The 23502-nt window shown below is 37.8% G+C and overlaps 3 protein-coding genes and 1 long non-coding RNA gene across 4 annotated transcripts; 2 read left to right on the top strand and 2 right to left on the bottom strand.

Moving 5' to 3' along the window:
- The first annotated feature begins 263 nt into the window (after positions 1 to 263).
- On the top strand, positions 264 to 3725 carry LOC135169081 (uncharacterized). Its single transcript, XM_064133801.1, has 3 exons — positions 264 to 602; positions 690 to 854; positions 2272 to 3725. Exons 1-3 carry the CDS (start codon positions 557 to 559, stop codon positions 2475 to 2477), a joined length of 417 nt encoding a protein of 138 aa, XP_063989871.1. The 5' UTR covers positions 264 to 556; the 3' UTR covers positions 2478 to 3725.
- Positions 3726 to 5297: 1572 nt separating this feature from the next.
- LOC135169077 (uncharacterized) lies at positions 5298 to 10291 on the top strand. The gene is made up of 3 exons (XM_064133796.1): positions 5298 to 5497; positions 7889 to 8062; positions 9210 to 10291. Exons 1-3 carry the CDS (start codon positions 5437 to 5439, stop codon positions 9458 to 9460), a joined length of 486 nt encoding a protein of 161 aa, XP_063989866.1. The 5' UTR covers positions 5298 to 5436; the 3' UTR covers positions 9461 to 10291.
- On the bottom strand, positions 6681 to 7890 carry LOC135169084 (uncharacterized). The gene is made up of 2 exons (XR_010300158.1): positions 6999 to 7890; positions 6681 to 6932 (listed from the first exon to the last, which is right to left on the bottom strand). It is a non-coding gene; the product is annotated as an uncharacterized LOC135169084 (long non-coding RNA).
- A 498-nt stretch (positions 10292 to 10789) lies between the features above and the next one.
- LOC135169065 (protein spaetzle 3) lies at positions 10790 to 20914 on the bottom strand. The gene is made up of 7 exons (XM_064133768.1): positions 20428 to 20914; positions 17840 to 18647; positions 16636 to 16882; positions 13005 to 13129; positions 12337 to 12612; positions 12004 to 12129; positions 10790 to 11832 (listed from the first exon to the last, which is right to left on the bottom strand). The coding sequence occupies exons 2-7, from the start codon at positions 18346 to 18348 to the stop codon at positions 11628 to 11630; spliced, it is 1488 nt and encodes a 495-aa protein (XP_063989838.1). The 5' UTR covers positions 18349 to 18647; positions 20428 to 20914; the 3' UTR covers positions 10790 to 11627.
- Between the last annotated feature and the right edge of the window lie 2588 nt (positions 20915 to 23502).

Below are 23502 nucleotides of genomic sequence, written 5' to 3'. Positions count from 1 at the left end.
TGAATTTTTTAGTCGAACCCATTTCGCTATTTTTTTTTTCAAATTTGTTGATTAAGAAAATTTAATGACTCAATTAATTTCTTCTAAAATCGCAGAAAAATCTATAAATTAATGTCACTGGAAAAAAAAAATCTTTTTTCTTCAAAAAATGCAATAGTCGATGTCTGCGATTTAAGACTTAATTTACCTGGAGGGTATCAGCGGCTTCTTTGCTCTCCCACCTTTGTTCCACCTCGCCGAATGTGATTCTAAGGTTTCATTTACATCAGTGATACCTTATCAGTGCGTCGACTACAGCGATGACAGAATTCTCGTTAGATATTCCAATTTCGTCGGCGATCAAGGCCCAGAGGATCGTGTCAATCGATTAAATCAATGACATTTACCCAACAATAAATAGTCCGTCGCTTATACCTTCGAGATTTCATCATCGAGTTTTCAAAAAAAATCCAAATATTTCTTTGAGACCAGGACATTTTTTCACAATTTTTTCACAAAAGAATTTTCATCGCTTTCAAAATTCTGGAGACTCGTTCGGTGAGTGAATGAGGTGAAAATGATGTGTAATATTTTTTTAAAGCTCGTGGGTCTCATAGTATTGGGTAAGTGTATCATGACAATGAGTTTGTGACAAGGTGAGAAGCTCGGAAAATTCCGGGAAAATTCCCTGATATTTAATTGGTGACCAGGGAAATTGTCCGGCTCCAATGGGCTCTGGTGCTACCAGTGCAATGCTGACTTGTCAATGGGTCTCAAGGAGGAGTGTAATGATCCGTATGCGCCAGGACCTGCCATCGATCTTGTTGAATGTCCTCAAAACGAGCCACATTACTGCCTCAAGGCGACTATTAACTGTAAGTACCTCGGACATGTGCGGGGACTATTCAAGGATTTTTCAAATTGAGGTTGAACTGAACATTATTTTGTCAATAAAAAAATCAACATTTCATTTGTTAAAAAATTCTTTCCAGTCGAATCCTTCGATCACTAAAATAATTGAAAAATAATAATGAGATGGGACTGATCGATTTCAACGCAGGACTTAAATCAATTGATTACGATATTGATGATTGAAAATACCAACGATCGATCCAATTCGATGAAATGAAATTTGGAGGGAAAAAATCGATTTTGGGAATTTTTATGTCATTTCCTTTACATAATTCATTTCAAACCTCGTCTATTTATGAAATAGGTAACCTCGTAACATATTCATCTGTGATTTTGTTCCATTCGAGTAGATTTTCGTGCTTCATCGCACGTTTCCGTTCAAACGTGAAAACAAACCCACTCCAGGTATTGTATGCCTGAATACAACGAACGAAAAGCTTTATCTCGAACTCGACGGAGAGCGAGAATGCGACGATATTCCTTCTTTTCCCTCGTCCCTCCCCCGCTTTTTTTTTGCCGCCGCCAAATGCACAGCCAACCAAGAGTTATTTAGATAAAACCTGCACGTGCTGCAACATGTATGCTCGTCGACGGGGACAACATTCAATTATCTGGGAGACGCGAGGCAGAACGTGTACAACGTTGTTTGCGGAATTTAGCCGGCGCTCTAGGTATCATCTAGAATCCGTTCTTGTCACCACCGCTATTCACTTCGGGCCGAAATAATATATTTCGTAATTACGGAGATGGTTAAGTGTGCGATAAGTTAATGACTCAGGAAAAAAAAATTTCGTAACAAAAAATCCGTAAAGAAAATTCCGTAAAGAAAATTCAGTAAAAAAAATTCCGCAAAAAAAATTCCGTAAAGAAAATTCAGTAAAAAAAATTCCGCAAAAAAAATTCCGTAAAGAAAATTTAGTAAAAAAAATTCAGTAAAAATTTATTTTACTGAAGAAGAAGGAGATTGCGAGATTACGAGAATAATCGAATATTTTTTAATCGATTGATCGATTCATTCGTCAGTTGAAATTCTTCTGGTCCAGTGAAGCCAATGAATCGGAAGAATCGGTATAATATTAATGAGGTACTGAGGTAATGAGGTAGTGAGGTACTGAGGGACACATGATGAGCGATCCATTTCCCAAATCGATATATAATTGTTATCGATAGGAATCGCCAGCAATTTACTCTCAAACTTGGTAAAAAAAACAGTAATTTGACTATGAGAATGGGTATCGCGATGGAAATCCATACAATTACGATAAAAAGTTCAACCACCTGGCGCGCACTTGCGTGACCCCTCCGGGGGATGAAAGAACACATGTCACCCCGCACATTTTACCGTACCATTGCTATTACACTATCGTTATTTTTTTTCAGATAAAAATGTCCACGCTACGGTGAGGGGTTGCGTGCCGTCGCAGAGGCAAAGTACTTACTGTTCACCCTATGATGAATTTCCAGACGCACATGTCACGTGCAAATTTTGCAACGAGTACGCCTGCAATGGCGCGTGGACTCTGACGATACGAGAAAATTCGATTATGTTTATTATTATTTTTGTTATTAATTATGTGCTGGGATAGACTTATAAGGGAGAAAAAAATCAAGAAAAATCACTTCACGAGTTTCGTTAAAATGACAGAACGTTTAGGAATTTTTTCTTTTGTCATATTATTTATTAAAAATAAATAATCTGATAATTTCAATAATTATTTAGTGATAAAAATGAGTGGGATAATTTTGTTTTGTTGAAAGGACATTCGATAAAATTAACAAATCATTAAAGGAAAATTAAGGGACAATTGCACACAGACAATTGCACTATCTGTGTGCAATGGCACTATCTGTGTTCCAAATAAAGATTAATAAATATTTATTCGGGATCCTTTAATGTTGGATGCCTCTACTTAATTTGCCCAAAGGGTCAGGGGAGCATTTGACCCCGAGGAGAAGACATCACCAAATTGACTCCGACTATTTAACCCTCCCTCCCCCTCCTACCTCGGTGCTATGCGGATGCACAAGAGGGGGATCATCAGGCTCTTTCAGTTGCAAGAGTATGTGCTCAATCTTCAACTCCCGCTGAGTCACATGCCATTTCCTGCCAACACCCTCATTCTGACCAACATGACATAGTTGATGTTTAAATTCGTCATCAATGATTTATCAATGACATTGAAGGGGTCGTCATCAATTGTGAGTCCGTAACATATGAATCAGAACCGTAAACGAGTCTCGATTATTGTGTCAAGAATTGAAAATATTGTCATTCTTTCGTAGAAAATTTCTAGTTCATTATAGTGGACAGAAAAAAATGTTGAAGTTGGAAAATTTGTAGATAAAATTTATCGCCTTATCTGGCTTATATTAAATTATTTTTATTTATGTAATTAATTATTGATTAATATATTTAATTATTGAAGGTTATAATTAAAATGTTGCCATCTTCCCTGGATTTAGTGGTTCCCAGCAAAAACAGAGTTTGGATTTTTTTTAATTTGTGAAAATCCAAAAAAAATATTTTTTCGGGAGTTTTTATCCCAGCACATTGACTATTGACAAATAACGATTATTTATGAGGAATTGGTCGTGGGTTTATTGATACAAAATTTATCAAATTAATTTTACCTCGAGGTCCCTGCCACTTAGTCGAAAATAATCAGTCGTATTAGCCTTAACTCGACGTAATTAGACCACTAATTTCAATTTATTTCTTTGGACTTTTCCGGCAGCCAAGTTTCATCTCATCATATTCAACTTACATTATCAATTAATGTTGACATTCAATCTTCAGGTGATGTAATATATTAATAAAAACCCACAGATCATTATACCATTTTACTTCTCATTCTGTAAATTTATTTCCAATCCTTCAAATGAAATTAGCAATAAATTAATTGTTAAAAGCTCCAATTTTCCTTCACAAAATTCTTCTAAATTTCCTTGACACTTTAATGTCAATGAGATGAAACCTGTTCAGAAATGTACGTTAACTTCGGCCTTTGTTCGAATAACAATCAAAGACCATCATCATGACTGAGAAACAAACGATTCAATAAATTCCAAAGAAAATATAAAATGAAAATAGCGATTGGATCAACGCGGAAGCCGGTCTCATTAACAACAATCCCATCAACAACACCACTCCGGTATTCTTCCATACCCATCCGTATGACGCACGACTCAAAAAATTATGCTCATAATTCTCGCAATGAGTCTGTTTCATTCATTCGTCCGTCTTACCCCGATTTCTATTTCCTCATCTGCTCATTTATGAGTGATGGCTCATGGCCTCCATCAATTTCCCCAGTTGCATCGTAAGTTATGGGGGTGGGCGTTGCCGATGACAACGGACCCGGCATTTCCCTCCTGATGGTACATGAATTGAATGTTTTTCTAAAAATATATCTGAGGTACTGACGAGTGTTATGAGTTTTTTATTGAATGGATGGATGTAACTGTGAATATTTATTAAAAAAAGACTATCGATATTTGTTACCTGATTCGACGTTTTATGTCCCAGGGGGGCCTAGCCCCTCTGGGGGTAATGAGCGAAGTGAGGAGGGGGCCTCACAGCCCCCCAATCCACATAATTAATTTCTGATTTGATTAAAAAATATTATCGATATTTGTCAGCTGATTCGATGTTTTATATCGTCAAAAATAAGGAAAAATCGGTGAATGGAATTGCAGGAGGGGGGCTTAGCCCCTCGGGGGCTAACGAACGAAGTGAAGTGAGGAGTGAGGGGGTCTTTTACCCCCCCCCCCTCCCAGTTCACATAACCATTTTCTGACTTGATTAAAAAACATTATCGAAATTTATTGTGTGATTCGATGTTTTATGTCGTCAAAAATGAGGAAAAATCGGCGAATGGGACTGCAGGGGGGCCCAGCCCCTCTGGTCGGATACGTAGAGAGATTAGAGGGCCCAGCCCCCCAGCTCACACAATAATTTTCCGACTTCTATTACATTTTCATAATATATTCTTTATTTCATTTTCCAACTACAAAAAAATCGGTATTTTAATTGAATACGCGCTCTCCCCAAATTAATTTAATTAACACAATTAATTTTAACAATAAATTCAAATTTCTAAGTATGACCATCTGATAATTCCGCTGATCTCCCTCATATAAAAATTTCAAATGACATCACCCTTCGATCTCCAACAAATCACTAAAATCCGTCGGTTTTTTGGTCCCCAAGAAATTTGAGGGACGCGGTGACTTCGTCTTTGATCGGTTTATTCAGAGACGCAATAGGCCCTACGGTGGTAGGGATGTCCTAATGGGGGAAAAACCTAACATGTACACGGAATTTCATTGTAGTCGAACGGGATTATGTGAGGGAGTGTTCTTTTTGTGACGCCGTGGCGCTTTCCAAGGAGACGCTGCCGATCGCCCGGACCTCGGACGCGTGCACTTCATCAGCAACCGAAGTGACGCCTCAGTACGAGTGTGACCACGGTCTCGAACGCACATTGAATATTGTAGACCAAAGCGTGTTTATTGCATCGTGTGTTTATCAACATTAAAGGGAACATGGCATCGAGCGTCAATTGTATGATCGCAGCTCTGGCTTTTGCCCTCGCGATTCAGTCCGGTGAGTTTTTGCCTTTTTTACATAATTCCACTGGTAATTAATATTTTTAGGCGTCAGTTCCGTCATTGTGGGTCCGAGTTTTGAATTTTCCCGGGTACTTTCGAAAAATTTGCGCACCCGAACGCGGCGGGATTGCGCGACTGTTGGAATTCAGGAGCGAAGTGGTAAAACGAGATAAGTTGACTCATCTGACTTCAGTTTTTTAACAATATCTTTGAATTTAAGAGGGATAGGAAAATTTTTGTTATGACATTTGTTGTAGTACTTGAATCGCTCGACAAAAAAGGTCCTAATGAAAATTTTGCTATCGTCCATGGATTTCGATTGGCCGTCAAAATTGTGCAGATCCGGGTTTTTATGTAGGTAAATGTCCGGAGAGACGGAGCTCTAATATTCGTGAGACGGTAGAGAAATAAATAAAATTATAAATATTGTTCATTTCAATTGTGATATCGTCGGATGGAGTCGTGAAGGCTCATTCGAGATTTTCTGGAAATTAGAAATTCGAGTGATTGACGGGAACTTCCGCGTTGGGGGGTAAAAATAGGCGCTGGACTTTTCGATCGGCGGAGCCCCTATCAACGTAGCTCATGATCAATCATCGGTTCACCCAGAAAAAAAATGTAAAGCGGATGTGACAATTAAGAATTTGCGATGCTAATTATGTCGTCACTCCGTTGTTTGGGTGATTAGATTTTTTCGTTCTGGAACTGATTGAGGACTTCAAACGGAAGCTCGTGACGACTCGATCAAGATCCCAATCGATTTATTTTTTACTATCTCGGGACAGGGGGAGAAAAGTTCAATAAAAATCACCGGGAAAAAATGGGAAAATTATTTATCGCAACGTGATCCCCGAGCGAAGTGCAATGCGATAAAAAATGTCAGTCTGAACTGAAATTCTAGGAATTGAGACGTCAATTCTACGACTTTCTCCGTAAAATTTAAACACCAGTGATGATTCCGCTGCAGACGTCGCTCGGTAATTTTTACCCGACGACTGAGAAATTTTACGGAACCGTAAAAAGTCACTCACGAGCTCCATAAAAATCGCTGAATCCCCCGGAATTTTCTGGTAAGGTTTCTTTATCTGGGAAAAATGTCTTGACAATTTCATTCTTCGCTTCAATTTTTTTCTCTTCTCGTGGAACAAAAACCAAAAACCAAGAAATATTCTGTCAAATATTCTGTCAAAATATATTTCTCCTTGAATTAATGACAGTAATCATCCCTACGATCACTCAATCAAATAAAATCAGCAAAAACAAATTTTTTTTTCGCCTAAAAAAATTTCATTTCATTGAATCTCTCCACGCACATTAACTTCTCATGTTTCACCCAACATTTCCCCACGTAAAAGGTGTTCTAATATCGAGGGCGAGGCCGGGAGGAGGTATGACCACTTCCGCGGGTTCGTGTCACCATAAAAAAGCCTCTGAAAAAAAAATAATGATAAAAAAAAACGTGTTTCAACTAGCGGAAAAAACGGAAAATGACTCACCTCTCACGTTTTTATAACAAATCACTTGGCAATACTGGGATTCAAGTATAAACATGGAACATTTGCGGCGTAACTAAAGAGCTCGAAGTGTTACGCAAAGGTAACTCCTGACGATGCGGTCATCATTGACGCATTCCACTTTATCTGACACGCAGAGTTGCTTTCAAATAGAGAAAAAAAAACCCGAAATTTCATGGCTGTCCGTAATTGTTTTTACGACTGGAAAATGTCTATGAAAATGTCGATGAATTTAATTCTGGGACAAGGAGACTTTTTACGATTTTTTGTACTACGACAATTTTTTTGTCCATCACTGAGACGAGTTTACACAGTCTCTTGACTCACTCACTAGTACTGGACAACAATCGCAGCTGGTTGTTACGTAACCGGTAATTTTTTTAATCTCGATCGTGAGAATTGAATCAAATGACTCGAATGTTTAGATGAACCTTGAGAGATTTTAATATGCGGTTGGAAGGCGTCGTTTACCTCTAAATATAAATCTTACCCTCATTATATTTTAAAATTATTATCACGTAAAATATTTACTCGACAGTTTTATGGTAAACAGTTAAACAAAAGTACCTGCAAAGTGGTTACAGCATTTTTTGAAAATTGGGGGAACTTTTCATGGTTTTGAATGCGTATTAAATTTTTTTTCAATCAATGATTCGATAGTTTTTCAAATAAAAATGTTTGGGGTAAAAATCTATCACTGAATGAAGCCAAAAAAATTATATCGATTGGTCGGTTAAAGATCTTTATTTTTAGCTCTTTATTTTTTCCAGAAATAAATTTAAAGTAATAATCATTTGTTATTGATAGCCCTGAAAAATATTCTATTTTATTCGACGCTGAATTAGCACGAAATTTGATATTTTTATTCTCAGGTGCTGCCTTGCAGTGTTGGATCTGCAACAGTGACAGTTTCTCGCAGTGCGATCATCTCGGTAATGCCACGGAGCACACTAAAATATCATTCCTGAGGGACTGCAATTCACAGCAATCACAAACTCCATACGGATACAACGAGAAATACATCTGCAGAAAAATGGTCTACACCCGTAAGTCTCCCCACAACTCAATTAATCCCCCAGAGGGACAAAAAAAATTTTTCAAAAATGACCAGTCGCCTCCGTAATTTGCCACTAAAACTGACGTAACAGTCAGTCACTCTCTCGTAATTTTTACCGACCCCTGTCGTGACTGACAGATTACGGAAGAGACACGTAATTATTAAACAATTTTCCTCTCCCTGTGAAGATGTGAGTCTGCTCAATTAAATATAATTAATTGAATAATTACAAAATGTTGTTATCAATATTCCTGTAAAATTGGGTATGACGCAGTGAATTTCCTGTGGACTCTCATACAGTCATCTTCCCCAATTAACCAGCCCCTCGTGGGCGGCTCCAGTGGCCCCTCGCGCTCGGGTAAAGCACAAAGATTGAAAAAAAAAAAAATTAAAGCAAAACGTTAATATTCATTTTGAGGAATGACGCCTTGAGAGAGACGTTACAACTTGTCAGGGAGAGAGACAGTAAATATTTCTGCATCTCGTTCGACCGGAACCCGCCCTCCTCTCTGCAATTTAACGTGACTCATAGTTCGCGTACAAGTGTTGGTGAATTGGAATAATAAGTTAAGAGTGGAGCTATATGAGAGGTGTTTCAAGGACAATGCCACACCCAATTTGTTTCCCTAATTATCATTAACATTGCTCTTGAATTTTTCACGTACGAAAATTTTCAGATGAATGAGCCCGACGCAACTGCTGTCGAGCCCTTTAAAAATTCAATTTATATAACCAATTAATTCCCTTATAATATAATATGCAATACACAAATTATATATTCGCTTATATACATTTCCCTATGTCAATGATTTTTTTTTCAAATATTTGTTCCTCCGTCTGATTGTTTTCGTTTGCAACTCGGGCACAATGCTGGTACTTCCCGCTGTCATATCGCGGTGACAATGACAGATAGGAACAAAAGTCATATGACAAAATGTCTGCGTCTCTAAACGAGGATCATTTTTCATTTGAAACTTTTTTTTATAATTCCAACCGTTTCGAAGTTATCGCTGTTTTTTCGTGCCCCCGACATGTGATATCAAAAATCAGGGAACGAAATCAGTTGTTAAGGGCTCTCCATTTTACCCCTTCGTTATAGAAATACTTCAAACGATTTTTCATTTTCTGTTGCACAGAGGGTGGCAGAACCACAACCCAGCGTCAATGCGATACTCTCCGCGCAGACGAAAGAGACATCAAGGATGGACCCTGCGGTCATCAAATATCGACAGAGTACAGTTCTCGATCAATGGTATCCTGCAACATATGCAGCACCGATGCCTGCAACTCAGGCACCTCCATCACAGGCTCAGCTATATTCCAAGTATTCGCCATCATCCTCGCTGTGACTCCACTCCTGGCTGGTGTCAAATCATTCGGCATCTAGTCACTTCAATCGACAGGAGCAACAAAAAAAGATAATTAAGTGTTTATCAAATATTTTACATTCATAAATTCAGATTACGTATTCACATAAATGTATTCTAGAATTTAAAAAATTAAATGATTAAATAGGTAACGCAGGTGACGAAGATTAATGATTTTTTTAACGGACAACCGTACGAGGCAGACATTTGGCTTAAATTATTTTCGCTAACAAAAATGAAAACTATATTTACGTTGGAATTTTCTTAGTAATTATATCGGCGCAATCTGCACCGCAGGTACAAAACTAATTTAATGTAACAATATCCCCCTGTAACATTGTTATTTTTTTATAGTTTCCTCGCCTCCCCCTCGAACCCCTTCTATTTGTACATTCGATACTCGTCCTTTTCTACCCCCTCCCACGACACCCCGATAAAAAATCCGGCCGTAATTTCGGTAGACAAACGGTAAAACGATTCGACTCCATAGAAAGTGCTTCCACTCAACGAATAATGAAATAACAATATTTATCGCATTAATGAAGCTCATTGGCGTTCAAACGAAGAGAGGAAATTGAAGGGAACTAAATATGTGGCTTATCAGATATCCGTCCAAGTTGATGAACAGAAACTACGGTGAATCATCACGATCAGCGATTTTTAAATAAAAAAAAAAATCATATCCGTGGATTTTATTTATCATTTTAATTTTATTTTTATCATTATGGGAAGGTTTTTAATCAGATGATTTGGTGAAGTACATGCCTTACCTATTAGTATTTATCACGATATTAAAATTGTACCGAATATTTGTGAAAAAATTGTCGAAATAAAGCACTTTCTACACGATATTCACAAGTGGATTTCTGTTCACCTGTTCACATGTTCCAGGATTTCCCTGTGATATTGTCTGGATCAGGGATTCAAAGGACTCCCAGGTCCTCTCTATTAAAAAATGGAGCGCACTCCAGCGAAAATTGTTGAAAACTTTTTTAATCGTCAATACTAAATACCACAGGAATTTATTGATCCTGCGAGGGCATTATCTGAGGCACAACGATGTCATTCTTCGCATTCTTAAATAAGTGGATCACTTACATTTTGTAATGGCCATTAAATTCACTCGTCCGAGCACTAGTGCATAATTTTCATGCCAAGGTTCTTATAACAACGTTGATTACAACGATGCGATCAATTGAACGTGTGGGAGCTGGCGTCGTCGTAAATATTCCTAGCGCTAGAAAATAAATTCGACAAGTCACAGTTGGTAGAGACTAAACCATGACAGCGACAATATCCAAACAATTTCAGTGTGAAAATAGACTCTCAAGGTTCTCAATTAAATCATTCCGGTATTACTCGCCTTCGTGAGGTGTCAGAATGGATAAGGCAACATTTTATTACAACGTTTATTAAAAATACAAAATGATTACATGAAAAATAATGGAATATTATGGTAATAATCTCTGAAGAGTGGTCAGGATTTTTTTTCTCGTGGGAAAAAACATCGTTTTTACAAATGTTCAGTATACCTCGCGATTTTCTCTCCCTTTCGCAGGTACGAATTATTTTTGTGCCATTTTGGCCGATGAAATTATAACATCGAAGCACTAGTTCATTTAATTATGCAATTTTCACTGTATATTCACACAGACACTGATCAAACGTGCACTTAATATTATTGTGCAATGCATCAGCCTCAATCGTGTTTCTGTCATTCCGGTGGGACACGAATGTCCAATTATCAATTTTATGTTGCGTGATTGCACAGATTGGGACGAAGAACTTATTATACCATTTAATTTTCGAGAGTTCTCAGGATTCAATAAATAATTTTTAAGAAAGTTGGGAAATTGGGGAGATTTAAACCTAGATTTTACATTTTATAGTTTACTCAGAGAGAAATTCAGTAAAAGTCATCAGAAAAAAAAATTATGGTTCGTCAAAATGGATGGAAAATTTCGTGATAAATTTTACGCCTTCGAAAACAAAATCGTTCGGATTATGTTGACAGCTTTGTAATTTTTATCGAATATTTTTCTGCATGCGTTAAAACCGATATTTTTAACTGAAAAATAGTATTTAGGTGAAAGCATATTTTTGTTCGCTGTAATTTCGATTTTTCATTCTGAAACCCTCAGAAAAAGTGGGAATTTCGTCGTAGAAAAGTGATCAAGTCCCTCTCCCTCAGCCTCGTTGTGTGCTGGGTGTTGATGAAGTCCCGGGGAATTTTCCTTGGGGATCACAACGGCACACGCAACAGGAAGGGAATAAAAACCAGTCCATGAAAATTCCTTTGCAGTCATTGTCAGGATCATAAGCCAGCAATCTATGCCATTTGTATTTTTGTTCACATCCGCAGTCGCCATTGCACCGATTCGTATGAGTTTTCCTGGAATCAAATGAAGGGCACAACCAAATTATTCAATTATCCATAAATTATTTTATCAGTCACTGTTAATAATCACAATATTTGATAAATTATTTCCAAATAATTATATCTCCAATGCGACAGTAATTTTCCGTAATTTTACAATTCGTAAAATACTCTGTAAATACTTACGAACAAACTTCCTGATGAATGGCTTGCTCAAAGTGTTGGGTATTAACAATAGCACGAATTTTCCCCGCACTATTGCTCGCCCAATAAGGAGTTACTATTTCCACTTTCGATTCGCAAGCGTCAACCCTTAAATCATAAATAGAAAACAGTAATTAAAAAATTCTCTTTTCCATAATTCCTACGCAATTACTCAGTAAATGGAATCTAAAAATATTCACGTAATTATTTGTGGGCCCTCCATAATTTTAATGGGACTTACGAGTGATTTTTCACCCCAAAATTCTGGATTTTACGGCGACGAGTCATCCTTGAAAGTGAAACAAGATTAATTACCTTCCCGTCTCACTCGGTTTATTCGAGAACGACTGCCTGGGTCTTCGAGCTTTACTGAAAAACGAATCACCACCCTCGATAAATCCTGGATCCGTCTGACGTTCTACCCCGACGGTGGGACCTCCGTCAGGTAAGTCATGCTCCTCGAATGCCCTTTTTTTTCTTCGTCTCGGGGAAGAACTCGTTTCCGGCCCATACTCCTTGTCCATTTCGAAATCACCGTACATTCGTTTCATGAGGGCCTTATTCTCATCGATAAATTGTTCAATTCTCTCTCTAAAATTATTGTTATCATTAAATACAGTACTTTTCACCCGAAAAAAAATTATTTAAGGTGAATATCATTCTCTACTGGGACAAAACGAGACATAAGCAAAGGGTGGGATGGGAGTAGAAGGGTGGAGAACAGTCAGAAAGGGATGGAGGGACAGGGGGAAGGGAGAAAGGGGGTGGAAATGAGAAGGAAGAAGTTAAAAATAAAGAGAAATATATTTTTTTTTATAGGAAAAGTAGTTGTGGGCACATCACTAAATTAATAAAATGTTTAATAAAATAGGGGAGGAGGAGACTTGTGGAGATATACAATAAAGACAATTTTTTTTAACATAAAGGAAATAAAAAGAAAAAAAAATATTGAAAAATAATTTTTCCCTGAGATAATTTCTCACATTGGATATGTATTTCCAGCAGTTGGACAGAACAGCTGATGATATTTCTTGATACAGGGTGTACCTCTCACAAGATCACCCCTTAACTCCACCCCAAGTGCCACCGACAACGCAGTCCATAATATCTGAAAATTAAAAAATATTATTAATACGAAAATATCGAAGTTGAGATCGTTTTCTCGCATGTGAAAATTGAAGTTTCAACTTCTGTTTCATTGAGAAAATTATATTTGGTTTTTCGGAGCCTCTCGATATTCTTGAACATCAGGAATTCTAATTGCAAAGTAGACAGCCTATCTATCTATCTATCTATATATCTATCTATCCATTTGTAAATCATCCAGTAAACAAACTCCGACGCAGACGTTGCGTTACGTGAAAATTTACTCATGTGACAGCCTGTTTGTTCACGTCGAGGTCTTTTCGCAGTGGATGTTCGTTAAACACAAACAAGAGGGATAAAAAATGACTGTAAATGCATCACTACGTGAATGTTTATCGAAGACTACTAGCACTGAATAATATAACATCTCATCAGCTCAAAGTTTTGGATTTTTTCAGTATTTTAATGATAATTTGTTTAAAACAAAAGGCTCTACGACTTGGAATATCTGGACATTTCTTCTGCTTCGATTTATTATAACAATAGTCGGACTATTAAAATTAAAATTCTCAATTTTGTTTTTGTCAATGATAATTACACACAGGGAACACATTCAATAAAAATTATGTCTTTTTCGTAATTAATAGGGAGCGATTGTTAGGAATTCGAAGCAAAAATCATTCGCAGAGAATGAAACGGCTCCCAAAAGTAAAAAACATTTAAAAAACAAATTAAATAGTTGTCATTGAATGGAGAGAAATTCCTCGTGTCCTCGACTTTGAATGACAAAACCAGGAACTTTTACATCACCCAACTATCCTCATACATAATTTATTCATCGTTTGGTCGGTTCACGGTGATGCGTTAATGACTGTATTGCGCGATTGAGAATCGTGTCTACAATATACAATGAGGCACCAACGGAGTGACTCGATAAATCAAGAAGAGTGACGGGAATTGCGGAATGGAGAGATGTCGAGGGAAATGTATACCTCGAGTTGATCAGGATGGCATAAGCCGGAAGTTTGGACAAATGTTTGTTGACTCCGCGTGCATTCAATAACTCATTCGGACAATCGCCCACGCGAAGTTTTTCATCGCGTGGGCCGCTGCCTCCGGCGAATTATATTTATTATTTTTTATTTTTTATAAAAAATCACTCGGTCATTCAATGGTCAGTTTAATTGCGAAGACAATGGTTCGCTCGAGCGCGAAAATCCGCGGAAATATGACCGTCCAATTACTCATGTCATATTCAATCCCCCAATCACTTTAATAAAGTGAAAAAAACGAATGGAAACACTCGTCTCAGGGGATCGATTATGACTCGTGACTGGGTATTATGTATGTAAAGGCGATTGGTCCACCACTTGCTCCGAGACCCGTCAAAGTTACAAGTGCTTTCTACTTTTCGCTTCGCCAAGATAATGGGCCGTCGCTCGAATGTACCAATAACACTGACACGTATACCTCTCACGGCATGTTAACGAATTAACTAATGTATAATGAGACGTGAATTCTGGCGGCGATGGAGGGATATCCCCATGTCGTAATACGCCGAGTGGAAGGTGGATGAATGAGGGAATGCAGAGAGAAAAATATTTTTTTAAATACGCTCCTGTTCCCTAATTCCTCGGTCCAAACAGTAAAAATTACGGAACAGTTCCGCACTTCTTACGGAACAGCTCCGTGACCCATTGTGAGCGTGACGGGGAGATGCGGCGAACACTTCGGCGGTTTATGACCTAAACAACTCAACACGTGGACAATCCAATAGACAAAAGGGCCTTATCCTTAGGTCAGACCCCTCCCCTGGACGAACCGAGGAGTAGTCACTCTCGAACGGTCTCGGTCTCTCGAGTAAATCACGGATCGGATCAATTCAGGATCAAATCAACCGGATCAATCGGATTATCAATTCAGCTAGAATTACATCGAGTCTTTCCCTAAATCGCATATGTTAATCACCGAATGAAGATCGTGTCGTTTAATTAATTAGTGGGAGATATTTATTTCCTGCGGAGGAAAAAGTCCAGAAGGTTCAGTGAAAAAATGTGTAAATATTCCACAATTTTTACTGAATATTGTTTTTAATGGCAGATCCTTAATCAGACGCGTAATTTTTTAATTATTTTTCTCCCGTGTTAATTGTTTTTCTGGTACCTGAGTCGGTACTTTTGAAAAAAAATCAGTGGATATTACCGTAGCGTTTGGAGTTGAGAGTGAAAGGATCACAGTTGAGAATTGAAATCGACATTGAACCGATTAGACGATCTCTCAGTTGTGCACTACATCGCCATTGGGTACCCAGGGCGGTGGGAAAAGGATTTTTCAGGTTCTCATATATGCGGCGCCGCCAAACCGAGCGATTACGAAATTCGAGAATATATAGAACGATATATCGAACCCTGGCAGAGCAGATGAGAAGATTTTTTTTTTATTTCGCTCGTTGTTCGTTTTACTATTCTGTTCTGTGAACGCCGGGACTGTAATACCCCAGATGTTAGTTACAGTGACCTGGGATCATAAAGTACGTTCACGGGGTGTCGCAATTGCGGTTAATGTAGTCGTAAAGGGCGTAAGGTTTTTTTTCCACTTGCGGTGACTAATGCCTATTCTGAGTTGCCAATAAAATAATTTTTTTATTGGGAAATTGTTCAACGTTCGGATGACTAACTGTGTGACCCTATCGATGTGAACAATTATTTATATATTGCTCGGAATTGGATAGAAAAAATTGAATGAAAATTACAGAATGAAAATTTAACGGGCGCCGAACTTTATCAGCTGCAGAATCTCTCGGGACTGTGATCGCAGAGGTTACCGTGGGTGTGTGAAATGATTATATGCGGGAAATGTCATGCGGGCATGATATATCGATAGTCATCCAACGTCGATCATTCACTCTCTGATGACTTTCAATAACCCAGAGACGCGCGATTGCTGAGCCGATGAAAACAGACATCAAAATTAGGTGAACAAATAAATGTTGATTTATTAGCGATTATTTAATGGAGAGAAAAAATATTTAATAATTACGTTCGGTAATCTGCCGGTCAAAATAATATTCAGTAAAAATTACGGAATATTTCCGCACTTTTCCAGTGAAACGTTCAATGAAAAAATGCGTAACACCCTTAATCACCGGTAATTACTCCCCAAAGGATAAACCCATTACCAAATGGTACGGTAATTTCTACTAAATTTTTTATGTTAACAATAAATCGAATAATACAATTGACAGACACAAACAATAACAACTTCCCTGTACCATCGGCATAAGGAGAATTCCCAGAAGTGTTAATAGACCTAATGAACTCTATGCTCATTATTCTCATTTCATACGTAACATGAATGGACACCTCCCCCTCACTCCTAATTTATCGTGACCCACCGGCCTTTCCGAGCCCAGTCGCTCCAGACAGGTGATATTAAATTCACAGGATAATGACTACGTCTTGGGGTATCATCTGGGATCAGCCAGTCAACAGTGAAATAAAGAGCAGAGGAACAAGATCTTTTACTCACTGGTATCTGCAGAAATGTTCCGTTGTTGAGTTGAGGGTAAGAGTACAGAGGAACCACAGGAACTGACCCATTTTTTATGTAAATTGGCCCCTGGATGGGGGTGACACGAGCGTTATTGGGGATGTCATCGTCGTAATAGTCCTCCACGTCAGTCTCTCCGTCTTCATCTTCGTCGTAATCCAATACAGCATGAACTGACGTTTTAGCACCTGGACCGGCGTATGAGCCCCCATTTACACGTGTGTACCTTAAATTAGTTAGATTTATTAATCATAAACTATTATCAACTCATTAACTTTCAATAAGACCGGACTAATTAGTGCTGGAGACACTTAGTCCTATTCTCAGGACATGACATGCCCAAAATTTCGTTATAGTTTTCTTCGTTGGATCAGTTACCCCAAGCGACTAATTTCAATCCACAATTAATTACATTTTTTCAATTATCTATCGTTTTTTTTTATCATCACAGCGTTCCGTCTCGTGTAAATAAAATATCGATGACGAGAATTCTTCTTCGTGGGACTTTTAAAAGTCTTCAGCATGTTCAATTAACCCAGAGTGCATAAACCACCGTCGACTCGTCGCTTTCGCTCCGAATTTAATTTCAGAGCGTATCACCTTTTACCTCTCAAACAAAACGAATGGCATTCGCGAATGAATAAAAAGAACAAAAATGAAATATACAGCGGGCATAAACCCCGGAACAAAAAGTCGAGAAAAAAATGCCGCATGAAAACGAGACGAGTTTCTTTTTTTTCCATCTCGGGCAGGTTTCACGTTTGTAAAATCGAATTGCCAAACCACGACTTTCGAATATACGTCACGTGTTATCTTCTTTCAAAATACAAATTTTTTTATCTCAGGTGAACGAATAAGTTAAAGGACTATCAAAGGGTGTTAGAAATTTTTTTAAATCAAAAGAAAAGTCTTCTCATCCATCAACGTTGATTCGGAGTCTAGATGAATCGGTTGAATCAGGGAATAGTTGATTCAGGTAGTTTCAGGAAAATTTGAGAAAACATCTCGTCACTTCCTGACAGATTAAATTATCCTGTCAGAGAATTAATTTTATTATTCTCGAATCGAAATAGTGATGTCGATATAAAAATGAAGATCATAACACATGACAGAATGATCCGATCCTATTGGCCCTTTGGATGTCCTTCAACTTTTCCTCAGCCCATAAAAATGAAGAACTCACCCATCAGGTCTTTCAGGATAGGGTTCTTGTTCTCCAGCACCAGCTCCATGACCAACTCTGGCCGAGTCCTGTTGAGTCACCTGTCCTGTTGATGGTGTCCTCTGCTGCTGAGGTACCACTTGCTCCTGACCCCTAGCCTGTCCTCTCCGGAAGTCCTGCTCATAGCTGTACCTTTTCTCCTGCGACCCCTGGAACTGTTGCTGAGGAATTTGCTGACTCCTGAGCTGATGCCGCTGCTGCTGCTGTACCTGTTGCTTGTAGTATTGTCTCTGCCTCGACTGCAGGTGCTCCTGCTGCTTGACCCCACGATGGGGATGCTCCTGCTGGTGATAAGCAGCTGGAGGAATGTAGGGTTCGTTCTGGTAACGTCTCTCCCTTCCGAAATTATCACCTGGGACTGCATTGAATTTTAAATTATTTGTTGGTGTCTGCTGACCCACATCAGGGGGGTACATGTAGGGGGTCGGTGTTGCCAGTTGAAATGGGAGACTGAAGTTCACGAGAGACATCTCTTCATCGGCTGGACAATCTTTATAATTTAATATTTAAATATATAACAACGTAAATAGCGGAATTAATTTTTTTTTTATTTTGGGATTATGTCGCACTCCATTTCTGCTGAATTTTTTTTATTCAGTTGGTCATATCGGTGGATATTCTTCGGGTGAGGTATTTTGAGATCAACAAGTCATGACTATTTTCATTCATTGTCTGATGCTTCTGACGTTTTATCGTATTTGGGTGCACAGTGGGGAATTAAATAACGGGAATAATTGAAGGTACCCGGCGAATCCGGACTCTGGAGAATCTGAAAAAGAAGGGAAAGGTCTTTAATCAGCAGTTCGTTCATCTGGGTCCAGAGATGGAAATTATACTTTAGGGATTATTTTAATTACTGGTTTTGTGGGAACATTATGGGAATTTTTATGGTTTTGCGATTCCAGGGAAGTTTCGGAACATCTTGAGCACTGGAAATTCAGGGGTTCAGGGAAAAATCAGATATAAATGTTAATTTCATAATTCTTGACGTGCTGTGTTTAGATAAGCATTTAGATAATTCTTGGGTGATTCACAGTCTAATGCGTGACGCAATATTATAACGTTTTCTCTTCAAACGGCGAAATACATAATATGTGTGGCCTGTGACGCTTTTTATTTTAGACGGGGGACTCTCACTCTCTTCGGTTATTCGTGTTTTATTTGGTGCCCGGTCCACCGAGTAAAAGTCACTTTCTTTCGAATTTTCACGCCACGAATATCAACGAACGCCGAAGTATTTTCGAAACAATTTTTTCCATTCAACAATAATTTTTAAACTGAACAATTACCAGAAATAATGAATTTCAATAATCAATTGTGTCTCAAAATGTTTTTCGTTTTTAGATATTAAATAAAATTCAAAAACAAAAATCATTCTGAAACATCTTTTATTTATTTCAAAGGAATATTCAGACTAATTAATATTCCATAAATAATAGTAATATTTATTTTAATCGGAATTGCTCATTTTTAAATATTTTTATTGTTGGAAAATCATTCGGAAATTTAATGAACTGATTTTCATTTTTAATCCGTTAAAGGAATGGAAAATTTATTGAGGTCGAGACACTCGGAAATTCAATAATTTATCAGGTTTGCGGTTCGATTTTTGTGGCCCGAGGATACAACCACTTTAATTCTATGCTTTTCTCGAATTGCCATACTTGTTGATCATGCACACCATCACCCAAATTGTACGTTTGTGTGATTGGCTGCTCATGTGTCTGATACCACTGAAGAAATGAGTCGACACCTGCTATCCCGCATTGACACCGCGTACTCGCTAATATGGTTGTAATTAAGTGACTGGAAAAAAACGCCCAACTAATGACACATTCGACGATCATTGAGATATTCGAGACAAACTCCGGCTACCGCGTGTTCTCGCAATGATGGGCCCCACTCATTTAGCCTCGATCATGCTCCCCCAGACACGTCAATATTCGATCGGCGATTTTCTGTCGACTTTTAAAGTGCTCCACTTCCTGATTTTTTTTACTGAATCATTGGCTTAAAATTTTTTATTATTTTTTGCATGTTGAGAGACTGAGTCCACAGTCTTATTGCTAAACAATTCTACTGGGTCTCTATTAAAATTAGAGATAGAAAAACAAAAATTGTTTTATTGAGATTTTTTTTATTGAACTCCATCGGCTCAAAAATAAAATTACAATTTGAAAAATTTGAGCTGACGGCATTCTAAGCGTCAGAATAAATTGTTAGAAACGTCGAATAGCGTTGATTGTTTATGCAGAACATTTAAATATAAATAACAAATTAAATGTGACTAAATTATAATTATTTAGTGTAATCACTGGGTTTTACCCATCAGTTATTTCCATGAGGTTCACGCAGAAGTGAAAAAACAAATAAAATAGTCAATGAATTTATTTTATAATAATTCTGAGTTCAAAATATGTTCGTATTTTCGAAATTCCTAAGATATTCGCGCAAAGGTCAATATTTTAAGATAAAACGATATATTTTTTCTTCCTCGAGACAGACTACAAAGTGACTAAAATAAAAAAAAGTCCCCTGTCTTTACTTACTTTATATCAATGAGACTATTCACTCTCAAAACAGAAGAAGAATTTCAAGGTTCTCTTTTATCCCAGAGATGAAGACAAAATTCAGTAAATTATGTGCGACACATTAACACAGCCTCAAGCAATTTTTCAACTAACTGTCACGCAAAAAAAAAAATCCGTCTGACATTTATTGCGCAAACAAATGATACCAAATAATTTCATCTAGGGGAGGGGTTGAGTTTGGAAATGTTTTGCAAAAAAATTGATAAAATGATTTTCATTGATTTTGAGAGGGTCGCGATGACAAATCTATTGATGAATATTCGCGGATGGGTTTTGGTAGGCCCAGCAGAGCCTTGATAAACGTGAGCCGCTCGGTTGGTGAACAACTACTGAAGGAAGTTGGTTCAACAGTTTCTTGCGGTGAGGCGAATGGAACATGTCAGGATGGAGAGAGAGAAAAGTCCCCAGAAGAGTTTGGATCATGATTGAGGCTCTCACTCAGGGTTTCTTCGAACCGGTCGTCGACTCATTTCGATATTTCGTTCGATTATCATTCGAAAGACCCGATTGCGAGGAAAAATTGGCGGAAAATTATTCTGATTCGCGTCTGACTCAGAACTGATAACAATCACTTGAATTTCATAGAATATTATCTAATTAAATCTGTAAAAAATCAATCCTAATTTTCTAAATTATGCGATCAGCATCAGCTGATGGTCAATTACTGGCTCTCGAGTCTGAACTGTTTAAGGTCTTTAAATAATTATTTAATTGCTTTTTTCAGCCAGGAGGAAGCGATGCAGTTGCCAATTGACAATGTTAATTCATTCCCTCCGGAAAGAAGAATGAGTGAAGCGAAATTCAGGGATTTCGTAATAGAAAACAGCTCATCGGCTTTCCCGCTGAGTGCAATCAGGATGAGGTCAGTGATTTAATCTCAAGCTCATGACGTTTAATTAAATTGTCACTTGAACCGAGAGGATATCCGTCACGGTTGTATCCTTTCCTAGACACAAATGCAGACGTTGATTTCACAATTGTTTCATTACGCATCTGTTATTCATGTGATTAAATGTCAATAGTTTCTCGATCATAAATTTATCAGTATTTCCTCCCTCGTTCAATAATCCCCAGCGGTTTCCAAATTCAAAGATTAAATTGACACACTAATAGAAATAGAAAAGACATCTGACATTTAAATTTTATCAAAAAAAAAATATATCAAGATTTGGAAATTTAAAAAGTGGAAAATTGCTCCTGTCCAAGTCATCAAGTTTGGTTTTTAAATTAATTATCTACTCTAAAATCATTCATTAATCACATATTCTCGGAACGAAGTTTCGGAATTGTCTCAGACTTTTAAGTACTCGGAGACGTCGTTGATTAATCTCGAAAAAATGCCCTTCGGCAATTCTAGTTGACCAAAAATAAAATGAAGAAATAATCGTATTGTCACGAGGGGACAAACGTGCGTGCATGTCCTCGAAGAATTGATATAGTCTCGTCGAGACACGCAATAAAAGGTAAAACTTTCAAATAACAAAAATAGAATAAAACTAGATCCGGTTGGTGTGTAATATAGAGCGATAAGGCGCACTCGATTGTTCGATCAAGTTAAAACGCTTGGCATTTCATGTACTTGTTATGCTTCATATCAATTAACTGTTAACCCTGCGCGCCATTTATTCGCATTTAGCCAACCGGAACTCAATTGTTAGATTGAGGAGAATAAAAATCTGAGCCGTCGAAGCACATGAATTGTCGTCCCCCAAATCACGAAACTCATCGACTTAATTTTTAAATTCCAACAAACGCTTTTTCAAATAAAAAAAATTATTAATTCATATTCCATAAATTTTTGTTAATCCCAAATGGAAGGTCACTTCATTTGCAATTAATGTCATTTTAATAAACTTCAATATTAAATAATAATCATGAAACGCACCGGAAAAAATCCAGAACGAAATCATTAGCGAAATCATTGAATATTTTATTTATATTTTGGGGGTTGAAATAATTTTTTTTTCTGGGTGTACACCCCCCATTTGTTCATACACCGGGGGCGTACGACCAGATTTACTGATATTTCGTCACGCAAACGAACGTCCCGCGAATTCCAATCGCGAACAAGTGCTCAATCCACCTGATGATTCACTGTACGAGCATTTAAGGTTTTTATCTCGCATTTGACTTTTTGCACGACGACTTTAATGACTTTTGAGGACTTATTAGGCTTCAAGTCTCAGTCAATGGGTTCGCTAGACACCAGTGATTAACTGAGATTTTCATCATTAATTTTTGGCCTCCGGCACCTCCAACCAGGGGGAGGGAACAGGGGTACGAGACAAAGGTAAACTGCACCCACTTCATCCCACTCCTGTGAGTTTCTCATTCGCGACTTCCGGTTTCTGGGCATTCAGGCAATTCAACGATTGCACGAATGACAAATAAATTTTTAAACTAAATTTTCACAATCAGACGTTCCTCCAAAATTACCAGAAAAATCCAAATTTCAAAGGTTCTATTTACATTTCACTTTAACATTTAATCCACGCAGTTGTTCTAACGACACCATTCAGTGTGTTATGCGGCGCATATTTATGAAATATTTGAAGCACATTACATAAGATTGTTGGTGTTGAGGTGATATTCGACGGTTTCTCGCCCGAGTAAAATGCAAATGAGAATTTCATTGGCCCCTCTGGCCATACATCGCGCTTATGTTGTAGACTCATGAAGAAGTCGAGAAATGTTTAGAAAGACGACGGGCTCTCATTCTGGGTTAGCTTGCAGTCGTTAGTCATAGAATTAGAATGTAGCTATTGAGGGGAGAGGGTGGGAGGAAACACATTTGAGACTCTGCGAGTCCAAATGAAGACTTCAAAATTTTAATCACATTAAGACCTTTGGACTCGTAAATTCCGTCCCAGGATCTACCGTAGGCTGATCAGTTTGAAGAATTTTTCCTTTAATTTTCATTACTGAATAATTAATTAATTTCGTCGAGAATCACACACTTCAATGTTTTGTATATATTATTCTGTAGTTGGAATGACCTGTGACTTTGCCAATTTTGGTAAGAAATGATTCGGC

Source organism: Diachasmimorpha longicaudata, chromosome 14 (assembly GCF_034640455.1).
Source record: "Diachasmimorpha longicaudata isolate KC_UGA_2023 chromosome 14, iyDiaLong2, whole genome shotgun sequence".
Classification (NCBI taxonomy): Eukaryota; Metazoa; Arthropoda; class Insecta; order Hymenoptera; family Braconidae; genus Diachasmimorpha; species Diachasmimorpha longicaudata.
The sequence above is the reverse complement of the archived record's forward strand: the minus strand, read 5'-3'. Positions and strand labels throughout refer to the sequence as shown.